At 53.0% G+C, this 17,780-nt stretch overlaps 1 protein-coding gene across 4 annotated transcripts; it reads left to right on the top strand.

Moving 5' to 3' along the window:
* The first annotated feature begins 200 nt into the window (after nt 1-200).
* On the top strand, nt 201-15,468 carry DVL3 (dishevelled segment polarity protein 3). Of its 4 annotated transcripts, XM_036352863.1 has the most exons (16): nt 202-663; nt 5,813-5,882; nt 6,411-6,532; nt 6,652-6,761; nt 6,951-7,086; nt 7,264-7,357; nt 7,551-7,620; nt 8,245-8,384; nt 8,580-8,656; nt 8,772-8,839; nt 8,995-9,144; nt 9,735-9,866; nt 10,038-10,205; nt 13,627-13,842; nt 13,937-14,347; nt 15,175-15,468. In XM_036352863.1, exons 1-16 carry the CDS (start codon nt 503-505, stop codon nt 15,204-15,206), a joined length of 2,157 nt encoding a protein of 718 aa, XP_036208756.1. In that variant the 5' UTR covers nt 202-502; the 3' UTR covers nt 15,207-15,468. The 4 variants fall into 4 exon arrangements, with proteins under 4 accessions (XP_036208758.1, XP_036208756.1, XP_036208757.1 ...); XM_036352864.1 differs by having other exon boundaries at nt 13,937-15,468; XM_036352866.1 differs by lacking the exons at nt 202-663; nt 6,652-6,761 and having other exon boundaries at nt 5,861-5,882.
* The last annotated feature ends 2,312 nt before the right edge of the window (nt 15,469-17,780 follow it).

The raw sequence follows: 17,780 nt of genomic DNA, 5'->3' as shown, positions 1-17,780 counted from the left end.
TGGCCATGCTGGTGAGATCAGCTCTGGCGTCTCTGGGGGCCTAGACTAGCGCGGCCACGCTCGCGGGGGGCCTGGGACCCGAGCAGGAACCAGCGCGCCGCCCGGCGGGTGGGCGGGGTGTCTGCGGCCGAGGCCCCGGCCATCTGCCGCGAGGCCAGCGCGGCTCGGCGGCCGGGGGCGGGGCCGCGCCGGGGCGGGGCGCGCCGGGGCCGGAGTTGGGGAGCGGGCCGGCCGCAGCCCAGAGCCGGGAGGGCCACGGCCGCCGGAAGAGTAGCCGTCGCCAGCCGAGCCGGGAGCGTGGGGAGCGGAAGCGGCGGCCGCGGCGGCGGCAGGCGGCGCTGGGACCCGGGAGCGGCCGGAGAACAAGGGAGCTGGCGGCGCGGCGGGCGCGGGGCTGGGCTGAGCCGCTGGGCCGCGCCGAGCGCCGCCGCCGCCGCCGGAGAGGCCCGGCCCGGCCGCCTGAGCAGGCCGCGCGCGGGCCGCCGGGCCCGAGGCCGGAGCCATGGGCGAGACCAAGATCATCTACCACCTGGACGGGCAGGAGACGCCGTACCTGGTGAAGCTGCCGCTGCCCGCCGAGCGCGTCACCTTGGCGGACTTTAAGGGCGTTCTGCAGCGGCCCAGCTATAAGTTCTTCTTCAAGTCTATGGACGACGATTTCGGGTGAGGATGGCCCCCGCCTCGCCTCCGGGGGACCCCGGCCCCTCCGGCTTCCAGAGGCCACTCGGCAGTTGGCGCTCCCCTGGCTGCACTGGCTCCCAGCCCCGCTCTGGATGCTGGGGGCCCTCGGCCCTTTGGGCTCCCCTTGCTTGTTTCAGACCCGGGAGTCCAGCCTCTCTAGGGGCGCTCCTTTCGCTCTCGTTTAGGGGGGCGTCCAGCTCCCCAAGAGCAATCAGGACCAGCCCAGGAAGCCCGCTCACCTCTGAGACCAGCGGCTCAGACACACACACACACACACACACACACACACACACACACACACACCCCTCCTCCCAGTCCCAGAGCCCGAGCCCCCCACCCTCCCTCCTGCCCAGGGAGCCACCTTTTAAACCCAGACTCGGGGTGTTTGGCACTCGGCCCTCTCCCTCTCCCTCTCCCCAGCTCCACACTCCGAGCCATATTTGGAGCACCGAGCATCCCAGCGCTGTGCTGCGGGGCTGGGAACTGCGGGGAGGGGGAGGCGAGGGGTGCCCGGGCGCCAGGCTGGCCGCTCAGGCCTGCAGACCGGGAGCCTAGCTGCTCCCCGTTTCCTTGCGGGGTGTGTCGGAGGTTGTCAAGGGAGCAGAACGCCTGACCCCGAAGGAGGAGCCCGCACTAGCCCAGGTGCTGATTGCCTCCCCGGATGGGGGCCTTTTCCCTCCAGGGGGTGGTCTTGGAAAGGGCCTCGGAGCCGGGTAGGAGGGCCGGGAAGCGTCCCTCGGCGCCCACCTCCCCTCCCTGCCGGCCTGGTGCCCTCCTCCCCCAGCCGTGGGCTCTGGACAGGCCGAGTTTGGAAGCAGCGACTTCCCCTTTAAGAAGGGATGGAATGTTGGAGCCGGAAGGTTCCTTAGCAGCTGGCCTGGGAGGGGGAGCCTGGCCATCCCCGCACACACACCCCAACTCCTGGGGGACTGGGGGCGGGGAAGGCCCCCACACTAACTGGGCGCTGGGCCTGGAGGCCTGTGGGGAAGCCTGGAGGCAGCCTCTGCAGCCCTGGCCAGAGGCCTGCACTGCTCTCAGCTGAGGCCCCAGCGCCGAGTGAGGGAAGACATTCTTCTCCCCAGTGTTCGGGCGTCCAGCCGGCCGGCCTCTCTCCCAGGACCCCGGCCCTCCTGGCCCTGGGCAGCAAGCACCCTCTCCCTCCTTCGCCTGGCATGCTTGTCACCTTTCCCTCCCTGGAACTCAGGGTTCGATGAGCCCATGAGCTCCTGTGTGTGAAAGTGCTTTTCCAGTGGAAAGTGCTGTGCGGCTTCTAACCTCCTTTCTGTTGTCAGACTTACCCTGGGGCGGGGAGCTCCGATGTCTAATATTGCCTGGCCTCAGTCCAGAGTCAGACACCCCTGCTTTCCCATCCTGGAGGTCCGGCCTCTCTAGGGACTCCCCTTTGGAAAATTCGGAAGAAGGATGAACTCATCTGCAAGGATGGGAGGGAGGGGGTGATGCCTTGGCCGGGTAAGAGAAGAATAGAGTTAGGAGAGGCTGAGACACTGCCTCGGGGTATGGGTAGGGGCAGGTCAGCTGGAGTCCTGTGCACGGGCCCTACCCAGGCCAGGCCTCACTGCGGTCATAGGAGGCCCCCCATTACATCGGCTCACTATTGATAGTATTGTTCTTTAAATTCACTGTCAGTCCACTCACTCTTTCTTAGCTTGACCAAATCAATAATAGGAAATCACCCATCTGATTTTCTACTTAGATTTCTTTATAAGATATGTTAAAAATAAATGTTAACTGTTGGATTAAGCAATGTGCATTCAGGTAACGCCTGAACACATCTTGCATATGTCGCTGGTACTTGAACCATCCTTGGTAAAGTATCAGAGTAGGCCATTTTTACAGGGTTGAGAACAATGCTAAAAATGAAATGGAGGAGATTGATTTTGGAGATTGATTTTGTTTTTATCCCCAGAAGGATTAATGAGCAGACCTGGTAGGTTTACCACAAACAACTAATAGCTGAGGAATAGAGGAGTGTGTGTGTGTGTGTGTGTGTGTGTGTGTGTACACATACACAGTTAACAAACTATGGCGCTTACAGTGTACTAGGCACTGATCTAAGTGCTTTTCTAGTTTTTACTCATTTAATTCTCTTATCAGCCCTATGAAGTAGGTAGTAATACCATCAGTTTACAGATGAGGAAATTAGAGCACAAAAACCTGAAGTAACTTACCCAGGTCACACCGTCTGGCTAGTTAGTGGCAAAGCTTGGTTCAACATCAGGAATCTGGCTCTAAAGTCCAAGGCCTTAATCCCACTGTTGTAGGTATTACTATTATTATCACCATTTTACAGATGCATCCTCTCTGAGGGAGATGCTGAGCCTTGGCAAACTGTAGAGGTGATAGGGCTGCCACCTATCCTAGCCCCATAAGAAGAGGTCAGGCAGAGGCCAGTGGCCTCTACTGACAGATGGGCGGTGGGTCAGAGGAGGAGGGCTGCTGTCTCTGCTTCCCCTCCAGGCTCACCCTCTGAGGTGCTGGTTTGTGAGGTCTCCAGAAGTATTTGTCAAGCTCAGGGTAGGCCCACCCTCTTAAATTATTTGGGAAATGGAAGAAGAATAAGCATTTTTACCACTGAGGAGATAGTGTATAGAACACGGTACCCAATGCTAGAGTGGCCTTGAGCTGTGGGAAGGGGCAACATGGGAAGTAGAGTCACTAACTATGTTCCTCCTGCTCCATGTCACACTGTCCTGCCTCTGGGCCTTTTGCCTGGAACCCACTTCTTCCCCCTGCTTCTCCATGTCCAAATTCTCCTGTCCTCTGGGTTCAGCTTTTAAAGTTATGGTATTTTATCCTATTTGTGCATACACCTGCTCCTAGCCAGGACTTGACATCTGTATCACTCAGCAGGTGTCTGTCCCATGAACACCTCTGCTGGTCTTACCACTCTGACCACTTCCCACCTGGAATATGCTTATGTGGACTGTCCACTGGACTGTAACCTCAGAGAACAAGGCAGGCTCCAGGTCTGATGCTGCTTGAGGTTCATACAACGGCAAGCAAAGGCTTTTTAATTGCATGAATGGTGAATGATGAGCAGATGTGTTTGGTTCCTGCCCTTGCAAACTTACTCCTAATTAGAATGAGAGTATGGATCCTGCTGAAAATTCACAAAGTTAGAAACTAGCTTTTATGGGATGCCTGGATTGTGCCAGGCTTTTACAAATCCCATTTACCAGGATGAGACAAAGGCTTGGAGAAGTTAAGAAACTTCTCTAAGATGGGAGGGCTAATAAGTAGCAGAATTGGAATTTAAACCCAAGTTTGTGAGAGTGTGGTGTGTATGTGTGAGAGAGAGAGTGGTGTGTGTGTGTGGGAGAGTGGGGGTGTGTGTGTGTGTGTGTGTGTGTGTGTGTGTGTTCACGTGTGTGTGCTCGTGTGCAGTGGAACCCTGAGCCCTTTAGCTCCACTTGGGAAGGGGGGCTTTCTGAGGCTGATCAGCTGATCGTTATGAGTCAACAGAGCCTTGGCGACCTGTCAGTGACCCCCAGAAAGAGAGGAAACATCTGTAGCTGGAGCTGTGTGGTGGGGCCTGCTGGGGGAGCAGGTTGTGGGGACTCAGCCACGGTTTCCCACCACAGGGAGACCCTCCCTGAAGCAGGTCACAGAGTCCCTGCCATGTGTCCCACGCACCCTCTTCTCCTTTTGAGCCCCAGGTCCCACAGGGGGCTGCAAGCCTAGGGTGTCCTGTGGCTGGACTGCCTGACAGGTCTGAGCTACCTCTCTGTCCCTTCTCTCCCGCCTGTTCTGTCTCCAGGCTTTCTGCCATGATGGCCCTGAGCAGGATGATTTGAGCTGCTTTCTCGGGATCGTTGTGGGGCTGGAAATGATGGAGGAGCCAGGGCTGGATGGGAGGGAGGAGGGTAGGCTCGGCCTTCGAACTTGGCTGTGAGTCCAAGAATGTGAACATCGCAAGGAGCCAAGCACGTTCCCAGTTCTGGGCAGAACTTCTTCAAGAACAGGGAGACTGGGCTTCACAGCCTCCTTCCTTAGTGTCTTCCCTCTCTGCTCACAGCTCCAGGCATGTGTCTCCCTCTTGCCCCTAATCACATCTTTCCAGCTCTGTCCTCCTGGGGGACCTCAAACTATTCCAGTTTCTTTCCCTGGCCCCAAACTGTGGTCATAGTCTGACTTCTTGCCTCACTGCATGCCTGTGACCACATCCCACCCCCACCCCCCATGCCTCACATCACTGCCTCCCCTACCTCACCTTCCACACAGACCCACATCACCTCTGTCATTGTACAGGAGAGAATGTAAAATACTGTCCAAAGAGTGTGGGATTTAGAGTCAGACAAGCTTGGGGTTGAATTTCAACTCTGACATCTTCTAGCTCTGTGGCCTTGGACAAGTTACTGAATGTTTCTCAGTTCCTTATTCATAAAATGGGGATCATATTGTCTACGCAATGAGGCTGGTGTGAAGAATATATATTATCACTGAGGGGAGATAAGATGGTATAATTGGTAGGAATAAAGGCTTTGGAGTCAGGCTGATGAGGATTCAAATTCCAGCACTTCACTTATTAGTGGTGTCACTATAAGTGAATTTCTGAACCTATTGAACCTTCATCTCCCTATCTGTATCTTATATATAGCATTGCTGTAGTAAATGAAATGATACAAGTAAAGTGTTCACTTAGTGCTTGACCCATAATACATGCTCAATAAATGAGAGCAATTGTTACTATTATCATAACAGCAGTAAATGTCTTCTCCCTTTTTCTTTCCTAATTTTCTTAAATTCCTCGCCCACACCTCCCAGAAGAATGTCAGGATTCCCAATTGAGAAAGGAAGGACAGTAATCAGGGTGTTCTTTTTCCTAGTTTAGGGTCAGAGGGAAAGAAAAAGTCCAGCCCATGAGAGCCTTACTGGGGATGGATAAAGCGCTCTTGAGATTCTAGGGAGTGGTTGCACTCATGGGGGACAGCGATTTGTCAGGTGACCAGGAAGGCAGCTGGGTCACCCCCACCCATGCTGTTGTTTGAACAGGCTGGTGCTGGTGGTTTGATTCCCAGTTTAGGGTGGAGGAGCCCCTGATAGTTGGGATTGTGAGGACACCTCCATTTCTACCCCAGAAAGCTCATTGACAACCTCCCTTTCCCTGCAGAGTGGTGAAGGAGGAGATCTCAGATGACAATGCCAAGTTGCCCTGCTTCAATGGCCGGGTGGTGTCCTGGGTAAGGATCCTTTCTCAACCCTCCCTCCGTCCACAATCCTGCCATGGGCTGGACGGAGGAAAGACATCGCTAAGGTTATAGCTGATGGTTTTATGTTTCAGTATCTGAACTGTCCCTGAGTTTCTAACTGAACAGTTTCTGCCCCAAATTCTATAGCCTTGGTGAAAACTGGGGGAGTGGTGTGAAAGGGAAAAGGCAGCTACAGAAACATACATAGGAGGCAAAACTGGTTCCTATGCCCTTGGAGGCACTTTGCCTCAGGTTCCCTTCTGTCACCTGCTGAACTCTGCCTTGGACCCTTACTTTCTGCCCCCATCCCACTTCACCAGCCCATGCCTCCCTGACACCGTCCACCTGGCAGTGGGTCTGCTCCTCAGGTCAGCTGTCCTTGCATAGTCCTGTCTCTTTTCCCTCCGTGTCCCCAAGTCTGCTTCATTCTCCCCAAGTCTTCATGCCCTGCCAGAAGCCAACTATCCTACTCTCCCTGGTGCCCTCGTGCCATACTACCTACCCATTTCTCTCCATCAGCTGGTGTCAGCTGAAGGCTCACACCCAGAGCCAGCTCCCTTCTGTGCTGATAACCCATCGGAGCTGCCACCTCCCATTGAGCGCACAGGAGGCATTGGGGACTCCCGGCCGCCATCCTTCCAGTGAGTGTGACCTGAGGGTAGGCGGGGCCTGTGGGGAGGGCCAGGTCAGCTCAGCCCAGGGCTGGGGGAGGGAGCCCCCAGCCTGCCCCCTCCCCCACCAAGTCCTATCTTCCCTGCAGCCCTCATGCTGGTGGGGGCAGCCAGGAGAACCTGGACAATGACACAGAGACGGACTCCTTGGTGTCTGCCCAGCGGGAGCGGCCTCGCCGGAGGGACGGCCCGGAGCACAGTGCGTCTTCCCTGAACAGATGCCTTCCCCATCCCGGTGCCCTCCCCACAGCTTCCACTCAGCTGACACCTCTTTGCCCAACTTCCTGAGCTCTGGATAGGACTGGCCCCAGTGCAGCCCCTAGCCTGCCTCTCCTCCCTTCCCTCCTACACTGGGCACTGTGAACCCAGCTGCCTCCATCCCCTGCAGCAACCCGGCTAAATGGAACTGCAAAAGGGGAGCGGCGGCGAGAACCAGGGGGTTATGACAGCTCGACTACCCTCATGAGCAGCGAGTTGGAGACCACCAGCTTCTTTGATTCCGAGGAGGATGACTCCACCAGCAGGTAGGGCCTTGGTTTCATGAGGACTGGTGGGCAGGTGATCCCTGAGGAGCCCTGAACCCTGAGGATACTGGGCCCCTGGGAGGGATGTGGGCTTTGTGCTGGGGACCTGGGCCCTGCAGTGCCTCTTACGGGGCAGGGCTAGGTCAGCCTGGTGGGGAACGACTGTGGGCCCCACAGGTTCAGCAGCTCCACAGAGCAGAGCAGTGCCTCACGCCTGATGAGAAGACACAAGCGGCGGCGGCGGAAGCAGAAGGTTTCCCGGATTGAGCGGGTATGGGACCTGGGGTGCTAGGGATGAGTGGGGCAAGGCCAGGGCTTATCCGTCCTTAGATCCCCTCCCCTGGGTCAGTGTCTAGAACCTTAGAGGGAAGGTGGTGGCTGAAGGCTCACCTTGAGGAGGAGCTAGGGGAGAGCAGTGAGTCCTGCCACCCCTGCCTGCTGCTCAGAGTCTCTATCTATTCCAGTCCTCATCCTTCAGCAGCATCACGGACTCCACTATGTCACTCAACATCATCACGGTCACTCTCAACATGGGTGAGTCTGGTGAAACAACACTCTTGAGTGCCTACTGTATGCCAGACACTGGGCAGACTCAAAGAGTTTAAAGAGACACAAGCTATGTTCCCTGCCCTCAAGGAGCTCTCTTTCATAAACCTAAACTGATTATTTCAGTATCTCATGATCAGGGCTATGACAGAGAGAAGCACACAGAGCTATGGAAGCAGAGAAAAGCATCAGGGAAGACTTCCTGGAGGAAGTGATTTCTGATTGCTTCCCATTTCCCATGTTTTATCTGTTGCCTTCTTGTTCTCTGATTTCTGCCCTACCCACTCTTTCAGGAGATAGCTGGGTATAGTGAAAAGAGCCCCAACTTTGTCTGGAATTTAAATGAATTTGAATACTGGTTTTGCCATTTAATGGCTTAGAAGAGTCACTTAAATCCTCTGAACCTCAGTTGTCTACTCTGTAAAATGAGACTGAGCGTCCCTGCCTCACATCCAGCAAGGATTAATGGAAGCCTATTGAGCATGCTGAACCCAGTGCCTGGTTCCAGTTCAATAAATGTTAGCTCTTGTCGCTTTCCACTCTTTCTAATAAGGGGCTCAGAATTTGGTTAGGAACCTTGCTCCCATCTCAAGGTCTTATTACTCCCTGTAGAAAAGTATAACTTCTTGGGCATCTCCATTGTGGGCCAAAGCAACGAGCGTGGTGACGGAGGCATCTACATTGGCTCTATCATGAAGGGTGGGGCCGTGGCTGCTGATGGACGCATCGAGCCAGGAGATATGCTGTTACAGGTACCATTGTTCACTGTGGCTGGTGGTGTAGATAGGGAGTTGGGGAGATGTACCCTCTGTTCCTTCTCATTCTTCCTACCCTCTCTACCCTATTCAGAGGCCCTTTCTTGGTGGGGAAGACCTCCTGATCCACCAAGTTTCCCTAACTCCCTCCCCAGCACAGCTGCTTATCCCATTCCTGGTCCTATTTCCCAGGTAAACGAGATCAACTTTGAGAACATGAGTAATGACGACGCAGTCCGGGTACTGCGGGAGATTGTGCACAAACCAGGGTATGGATGGGCTGAAGCATTACGGAGGAGGTGCCAGGCATTTCTGGCTATCAGGCAAGGGGCTTGGTCTCGCCTCCATACATCCTGCCCTCACTAGGGACACCCTTGCTTTCAGGCCCATCACCCTGACTGTAGCCAAGTGCTGGGACCCAAGTCCACGTGGTTGCTTCACATTGCCCAGGAGTAAGTGGATGGGGAACTTGGCCCTAAAACTGGTGTCTGGCATACACGAGCTCTGTCTCTCCTGCCTTCTGTGTTGCCCTGAACCCTCACACCTACCCTGTTGGGCCCAGCACTGGGCAGGGTGGGCAGCCCCTAACTCCTCATCCTCCCTGCAGGCGAGCCCATCCGGCCCATTGACCCTGCGGCCTGGGTCTCCCACACTGCAGCCATGACTGGCACCTTCCCTGCCTACGGCATGAGCCCCTCCCTGAGCACCATCACCTCCACCAGCTCCTCTATCACCAGCTCCATCCCTGACACAGAGCGTGAGTGTCCAACCCTGTCCCCTGGGCCCAGCAGACAGGGCCAGGTGAGAGGGACTGATGAAGGCCCATGTGGAGACTTGCTTGAAAGGCAGAGGGGCTGGAGGGGGCTCGGCTCATTCCAGCTACTCCACACTGCAGCTTCCCTCAGGGGACACCCGAAGCTCACTAAACAGTGTTTGGTTCTGAACTGGTATTGAGCACCCAGTGAGCCTCAGTTTCCTCTTGTAAAATGGGACTAAAGATGTGCACTTTACCAGGCTCCTGGAGGTTAATGAGAGGATATAAGTGAAGCAGTTATCACAGTGCGTGGCATAAAGTAAGCACGTAATAATGACTGCCATTTTTATTATCATAACACTCGTTATGCACTATACTAGGCACCTTCGTTTACATTATTTAATTATCTTCAAACATCCCTATAAAGTAGACGTGAAAGTCCCTATTTTTACAGGAGAAACTGAGTGTCCAAGAAGTCAATAATTTGTCCAACACTGGTCCATATTTATTAGGCGGTAGAACTGGAATGCAAACTCCCGTCTGCCTACCTCCACAGCCCCTTTCTGCCTGACCATTTTGCTTCCCACCCCCAGGCCTAGACGACTTTCACCTGTCCATCCACAGTGACATGGCTGCCATTGTGAAAGCCATGGCCTCCCCTGAATCCGGGCTGGAGGTCCGAGACCGCATGTGGCTCAAGATCACTATCCCCAACGCTTTCATCGGTGAGAGGGCCCCATGGTGGGATGAAGGATGGGGTGGTGGGCAGTGAGGGAGCAGGATAGGCTGGGCGCCCAATAACTCCCTTGAGCTGGAACCAGGCCCACCCTCATGGCTTCTGTGAGGCCAGATGAGCCCAAGGTGGGCCTCCCAATCAAAGGTAGCCTTGCTCCCAGGCTCGGATGTGGTGGACTGGCTGTACCACAACGTGGAAGGCTTTACTGACCGGCGAGAAGCCCGCAAGTATGCAAGCAACCTGCTGAAAGCTGGCTTCATCCGCCACACTGTCAACAAGATCACCTTCTCCGAGCAGTGCTACTACATCTTCGGTGACCTCTGCGGCAGTACGTGCCTCCCCACTTCCTTGCCCTGTCTTCTGGCTGGGACTGGGGCGGTACCCAGGGGTGTGGCAGCAGATTTCAGGGAACCCAGAGGAGGGGGCAGCAGAGCTGGGCTCCCAGCTCAAGGCCTGAGTTTTGTGGTGGAAGCAGAACCCAATTCAGCCTCTTCACCTTCCTTGCGTCCCCTGGAGGGGCTGGCATTTTCTAAGTGCCTGGCACCATGCTGATTGTTTCTAAAACATCATCTCACTCTATCACTCCTCACAACCTCCTCTCTGCCCTTCGGGAGATGGATTACTATCCCTGTTTTCAGATGAGGCAACTGAGATATATAGACAGTAAATAGTCCACCCCAGGTTTCACTACTAGAAGCAGAGAAACTAGGCCATGGTTCCAGGTCTTTCTGGCTCCAGAGCCCTTGTTCTTCCCACCATCTGGGTTTGACCAGGTGTGTAGTGGTGCAGAAACATTGTGTTAGCAAGGCCAGAGTTCCTATCCTTGGGCCCTGCTTAGCTTCCCAGCATCAAGCAGGGTCCACCAGGGTAGGACCTAGGATTTGTCTGAGGCCCATGTCCTCAGCTTCCTCAGACCTCTGTGGAGGGACTGTGCTTCAGGATGGAGCTAGAGAAGCTATCAGGGCCAGGTTGTAGAGAGGGGTGGGGAATGTCCAGCCTGTGGGTGATATAAGGCCCTCGAAATCATTTGGTCTGGCCCTGCCAAGGCATTAGGGGTGAGTTAATGAAATGTTTGAGTAAATATAACAGGCTAATTTTTAAGTTGATAATTTTGTATGGCCTGTGAATGATGTTATAAATATCCAAGTGGCCTTTGGCAGAAAAAAGGTTCCCCACCCCTGTTGCAGAGGATTCTACAAGCTATAACAGGAGCTGGACTTGCTCTTGAAAAAGTGCAAAGCCAGTTGGGGTTAGTAAGCAGGAGAGGTCTGCGTGGAAGCCCTCTTCTCTTTCTGAAGCCCTTTGGAAGGGGAGTCTTCGGAACAGGACAGCATCACTCAGTGTTGGGAGCTGAAACCCTCACCCAGCAGCCACCTCTACCTGAGGGAACCTTCTCTGAGCCCAGTGGTGCTATCTGGAGTCCAAAAACTAACTCTTAAAATGCTTCAGATTAGGTTCTAGGGACCAGAAAAGCTGTTTCTTCAGAGCACAAGTCCTGGTGGAGGGTGGGTCCCTGGCCCTCAGCTGCTCCAGCATGGCCACATGGAGTAGATGCACAGAGTTTTGGAGTTAGACAGTTCTGAGTTCAAATCCTAGCACTACCCTTACTGTGTGAACATGAGTGACACAGCCTCTCAATGCCTCAATTTGTTGATCTGTAAGGTGGAAGTAATAGTGGAATCTATATCATAGAGCTGTTTTGAGGACGATGTAATGTATATAATGCTTTCAGCACCATGTTTAGCCCACAGAAAGTACCCTTTAAAAAGTTGTCCATTCTTCATATATTTAATTGATTCTAAGATGAACACTTACCACGCATTTCAATGTCTGAAATTGGAGTGCATCTTACAACCAGTGGCTTCTTAGACTCAATCAAGTGTGATATTGTCATCCTTAGCAGAAGTCAGCCCTGATCCCAAATTTCCAGAGACACATAAAGCTTTTCAGAAGAGCTCTAGTTTTTGCTCAAGAGACATCCTTCCATCCCTGGGTCCTCCTGGATCTTCTACCCATGGACCTGGCACCAGAGGCCCAGCTCAGGGAGATACTGACATAACAGGTCTTTTCCTTCTCACTGACTGAGGTGTCCTAAGCTGGGAGAGTGGCAAGCTCAAAGGGAAAAGCCGAGGACCTGGGTAGCCCCAGGAACACATAGTCACTCCCCTTGGGATGATAGCCTGGAAGTTGAAATAGTCACCAGCTCTTGGAACATGAGCCAAGGCAGGCCCCTGCTTACTACCACCACCACCACCCTTCATGCTAGCTGCTGGCCGTGACAAGTTCATGGCTTGGCTGGAAGACTTCATTGGCTGCTTGGGCCCCCTTGGGCCCCCTCTCCTTATCTCTTCTCCCCTGGAAGGTTGGGCTGGCTTACTTAAGGGCTTGGAACAAAGGGCTCAGTCTATATCTGGCAGGCCTCTGGGACCTGGTACAGATGGGGTGTGAGTAAGGTGTGTCCAAGGCAGGTCATTAGTCCTAGTGGCCCCTTAAACTCCCTTCCAGGTAGTTCTAACATTAGTGGGGGCATCCTTATCCTTAACATTTACTGGGGGAGCCAGAGTCGGGAAAGAAGTAATGTTAATACAATGAAGAACCACGCCTCCCTGGGAATGGGGTGGAGAACACAGACGAGGCACCTAACTTGTTCTCTTTCTGGGCCCTTCCCACCCCACTTCCACCCTCCCCAGCAGCACCAGGAAATTGATTCTCCCAATGGCCTTCTGTATGGGAAGGTTCTGAAAGGCCCTATGTTCATTCTGATTTTTAATGGGTATTTTTTTTTTAGTGTTAGGTGAGAGGGGAGGGCACAATTTCACCAAACTGCTCCCTACTCCTTACTAATTTCCTCATCTGGAAATGTAAAAAAGTTAGCAGCTTTTAGCTTCTGTTCTGGCTGCAGTTTAGGTTGAACTCAGGCTGGTCATTTAACCTCTCTGGACTGCACTTACTTCATGTGGAAAAAATGTGCCTAGCACCTTCTTCATAGGGTTGGGGTAATATTTGTATGAGATAGTGTTTTGTATTGTGCCTAATGAATTGCAGGTATGCAGTACCTACCTGATCGTTGTCTGAGGTGTCAGCCTCCTACATTCCTCTACCTTTTACCCTCTAAAGTCAGCAATTTTCAGTCTTTTTCATCTCATGGCACATATAAGTTAAATACTAAAATTCTGTGGCGCACACACACAAAAATTGTTTTGCCAATCTGACAAAAAAGATCGGTATAACTTTGACTCACTCACATGGGACCGTTATTGTTGTGTTGGCCACTCTTTTTATTTGACAGTCTAAGGAAAAAGAGGTCAGAGCCCCTCACTAGTCAGGTTCTGCCTGTTTTAAAAATTCTGGTGGCACACCAGTTGAAAATCACTGCCCTAAGTGAACAGAGTGGGATTTGTCCCTTCCAGTCCACTTAGGAAGGAGGAGAAACTGCCAAAGGCTTTTCTGGGAGGTGGGTGTCAGGATTTGGCATTGAGGCTAGGAATGGTGACTGGGGCCTCCCTGAGAAGGGTTTTCCCCGGGCTGTCTGCAGGGGCTCCCTCTCTACCACCTCTGCGGGGTGGTGGAGAGGGTTTAAGAAGGAATGTGAGCTCTCTGGCCTATGCCTCCTCCATAATGGTGGGAAACTACCACTACTGTTGTTATCTCATATGCATTCAATGCAGCCTAGGCTGGGACCTCCCTCCTGACAGAGGTGCAAAGGTATGGGGGAGTCCCAACATCCGGCCCTCTCCTGCCCTCCACAGACATGGCCAACCTGTCCCTCCACGATCACGACGGCTCCAGCGGTGCCTCTGACCAGGACACACTGGCCCCTTTGCCGCACCCGGGGGCTGCCCCTTGGCCCATGGCTTTCCCCTACCAGTACCCGCCACCCCCGCACCCCTACAACCCGCACCCAGGCTTCCCGGAGCTGGGGTACAGCTACGGCGGGGGCAGTGCCAGCAGTCAGCACAGTGAAGGTAAGGTGGAGGAGACAGGTAAGGCGGAGGAGACCCAGGCTTCCTCGGCGAGCTCTTGAACATCCACCACCCTGCCCCTGCCTGTCCCCTACAGGCAGCCGGAGCAGTGGCTCCAACCGCAGCGGCAGCGACCGGCGGAAAGAGAAAGACCCGAAGGCTGGAGACTCGAAGTCAGGTGGCAGCGGCAGCGAGTCGGACCACACAACCCGCAGCAGCCTGCGGGGGCCCCGGGAGCGGGCGCCCAGCGAGCGCTCGGGGCCTGCCGCCAGCGAGCACAGCCACCGCAGCCACCACTCGCTGGCCAGCAGCCTGCGCAGCCATCACACGCACCCGAGCTACGGCCCCCCTGGCGTGCCCCCTCTCTACGGCCCCCCCATGCTGATGATGCCCCCACCGCCCGCGGCCATGGGACCCCCAGGAGCCCCCCCAGGCCGTGACCTGGCCTCGGTGCCCCCCGAACTTACTGCCAGCAGACAGTCCTTCCGCATGGCCATGGGAAACCCCAGTGAGTTCTTTGTGGATGTGATGTGAGCAGGGCCCCTCCCCCACTTCCATCCCACCTCTAACCTGGCTGGCTGCGTCCCTCTCTCCATCTGTCCAGTCTTTTTTACTTTGGTACCTGAAAGGGAAATAAACGGAACTAAATCCAGGCGCGCTAACTGCTCGCTGAGCTCAGCGAGGGTGGGGTGACCCACATAGCTATTGCAGCCCCTAACCTGCCAGCAGCCCCAGTTTGTCCCTCTGCCCACTAACTGCTGCACGGGACTTCTCAGGATCCTTCATGTCCCTGGGACCCGACTTGCTGGTGCTGCTCCTGACTTCCTTCACCTGTGCATACACTTCAGGAATTCAACTGTGCCCTTGAGGGCCTGCCCAGCCCCTTATCCCCACCATTTCCCCACCTCAGGTCCCTTTCACCATTCATTCAGCTACACCATCTCCCTATTAACCTCATCGCCACAAGCATGTGTCCCATCTCTGAACTGCTCCACACACGCAATACTGACACCAAAAAAATACTTGCTCCATCTGCCCCTCCTCATTGTTCCTTGCCTGCTGCCTGACAGTCTCTTGCCTGCTGCTTGCACCCTAGAGTTGTGGGTCACCTTTAGTACATATCCATGCTATCCCTTCCTGCACTGAGCCCTTACCAGGAGCCCAGTGGGGGCCTTCCTTGCCTGATCTCTGCCCTACCCCACCCTTTGCCTGCAATTGTGTGCTGGTTCCTTCAGACCCCTAACCCTACTAACCAACAGGCTCATCTCACCTCTGGGCCTGAAACATTTCTTTTCTTTCTTTTTTCCTCCCCAATTTTTCCTGGGCGTGGAGCAGCCAAGAATTTCGGGCTGTTTGACTTTCTGTGAGCCCCCAGCGAGGGGAGGCCCAGCCTCCGAGGAAACCAGGAACCCTGCTTCAACAGCCCCTCAGGGCTTCTCGAGGATATGCAGCCCCCACACCCACACTTCAGCATGTTGAGTCACTGGGCTTCTGGGGAGGGCTCCAGCCCTTTGCCCATATATGAGGGATTGTTCGCCTTTCCAGAGAGTGTGCGTGCTCTCTCTTTCTCTTTCACACACGTGCACACACACAGGTGCCTATGCAAGTCCACTTAAGCCTCAGGGCTGGTCCCTGCCCAGAGGGCTGGCCTCTCTCTCCCAATTTTCTCCCAGGTTGTGGGGCTGGTCCCCTGACTTACCTCTATCCTTTCTCCCCTTCCTCATAGCCCTTAAGCCTCCCCGACATGTCCCTATCATCATCCTACCTAGATAAAGCCCATATGTGGGGCTCATCAGAGGGCTCCCCAGACAACAAGCAGGCTGTTCTCACCTTGCCCCCTGCATTGCACACTTTTTCCTGTTTTCACATCACCATGGTACCCCAGAGCAGCGGTTCTCAACCTGTGGGTCACAAACAATGAAAATACATCCTGCATATCAGATATTTACATTAGGATTCATAACAGCAAAATTACAGTTATGAAGTAGCAACGAAAATAATTGTATGGTTGGGGGTCACCACAACATGAGGAACTGTATTAAAGGGTCGCGGCATTAGGAAGGTTGAGAACCACTGCCCCAGAGCATGATTGGGCAGGGGGAATTCTGCGAGTGCCAGGTTTTTGTTTTTAACCTGTTTTCTACTCTAAACAAATTATGACTGTAAGCCTCTTCTATAAATTCTTTTGGCTCACTTGGGCTCCCATATTTTCAGAACTGGGGTGTTAAGAGATGAAGTACTAAATTCCAGGCTTTGGGGCAAACCAGGGAAGGGGCATTTGGCATTCATTTAAATACTTCCTGGGTTTTTTTGTGAGTGAAGGCTACCTTGGAAATTTGACTCAGTCTTGCCTGCCTTCTAGCAGCTCTAGTTTGCTCCCAACCCAGACCGTGGCTTCTAGCCACTGGGAGGAGGGCTGCCTCCTATACTTCTCTTTTTTTTCTGACTCTGCCATGTCCAACTTTCTTGAGAATTCTTCCACTATTGCTCCTGCCTTCAGTGTTGGTGCTCCCTGTGTTCTGTCTTCAATCCACTTCTCTTTCCTATTTACTCCCCAAATGGTATCATCCATCAGGAGGTCCTTACCTGCCTTTGATATGCTGGGGATTCTCAAATCTATCTCTCCATCCCCAATTTCCCTCCAATCTTTAGATTTGTGTTTTTATTATTCACCGGACATCTTCATGGACATGTCCATATGGACTCAATGCATTTCCCCCACTTCATGAATTCCAATTCTAGTTACTTTCACAATCTACATAGGCTCATCAACTAGACACATCTATGGACTTAAATCCCTTCCCAAATCTTACTATTCAGCAGAACATATTCATTCTACTCCAACAATCTTTCTTAAATTCAGTCCTTCTGCCCTCTGCCTCTGCTCTAGTTCACAGGAGCATGGGATTTGGAGTCAAGTTGTTCTGGGTTTGAATCCTAGCTCTACTACTTTTTGGTTGTGTGATAGGAGAGTTATTTAATCTCTCTGAGCCTCAGTTCCCTCATATGTAAAATGACGATAATAATACCTACCTCACAGGGTTGTTGTGAGGATTTAAATTAGATATTGTACGAAAAGTGCCTAGCACAGTGCCTGGCACACAGTAGAATAGGTGCTCAATAAATGGTAGCTATTATTATTATTATTATTATTATTATTATTTGCTCTAAATTGGTAAGGATTTAGGGTATTAATTGAAGATAAATTTTTGGGAAAGGTTAGGAGTGAAGCCTTGTGTGCTGATTCAAGGATCAGAAATGCCTGTATTTGGTCACTTGATGGCTTCAGGTTATGACCACGGTTTTAATGAAGGAGGCCAACTCTTCATCCTGCCACATCTTGGCTTCTGAAAGAGGATGCTAGGGACAGTAAGGCTTGCAACCAGGTTCGCCCTTTCTTATCCTTCCTTCCTCCCATGACGGGCTCAGCCCTGACTAGCGAAGGCATCAGGGTATCTCTCTGTATAGAAAGAGAAGAGCTAACATATTTCCTTCAGGTCCTGCAAGAGCCAGGCATGCCTTTCATGTTTGAGGGTTGGCTCTGTCTTCTTGGCTTGGATGTGAAGATTAACTCTGTTCAGAGAGGGAATTTCAGATCCCATGTCCAATTAAATTAAATTCACCAATGGTTTTCTAAACAACATATCTGCCTCTCACTAGAAGGCACACAGGTTCTGGCCTTGAGGAACTGACAGTAACATAGGTATAGATGAAGTAGAACACGGACATAGTTTTGAAAAGATTTATCTAGTTTCTTCTGAGTATTTTCCTCTTCACTCCCTGTTTTCCTTCCTTGGGTCTTTCTTGATCCCTGGAGAAAGGCTCACGTCTGGCAAATATATACGATGAAAAATTAAAATTTGGGAGAGTCAGAGGTGGTGTGAGAAAGCAGTAAATTCAGCACAAACACTTCTACTGCCAAGTCGTGTGTTGTATGGAAA

The sequence above is a fragment of the Myotis myotis genome, unplaced genomic scaffold (assembly GCF_014108235.1).
Source record: "Myotis myotis isolate mMyoMyo1 unplaced genomic scaffold, mMyoMyo1.p scaffold_m19_p_2, whole genome shotgun sequence".
Classification (NCBI taxonomy): domain Eukaryota; kingdom Metazoa; phylum Chordata; class Mammalia; order Chiroptera; family Vespertilionidae; genus Myotis; species Myotis myotis.
This window is presented reverse-complemented; position numbering and strand designations above follow the sequence as displayed.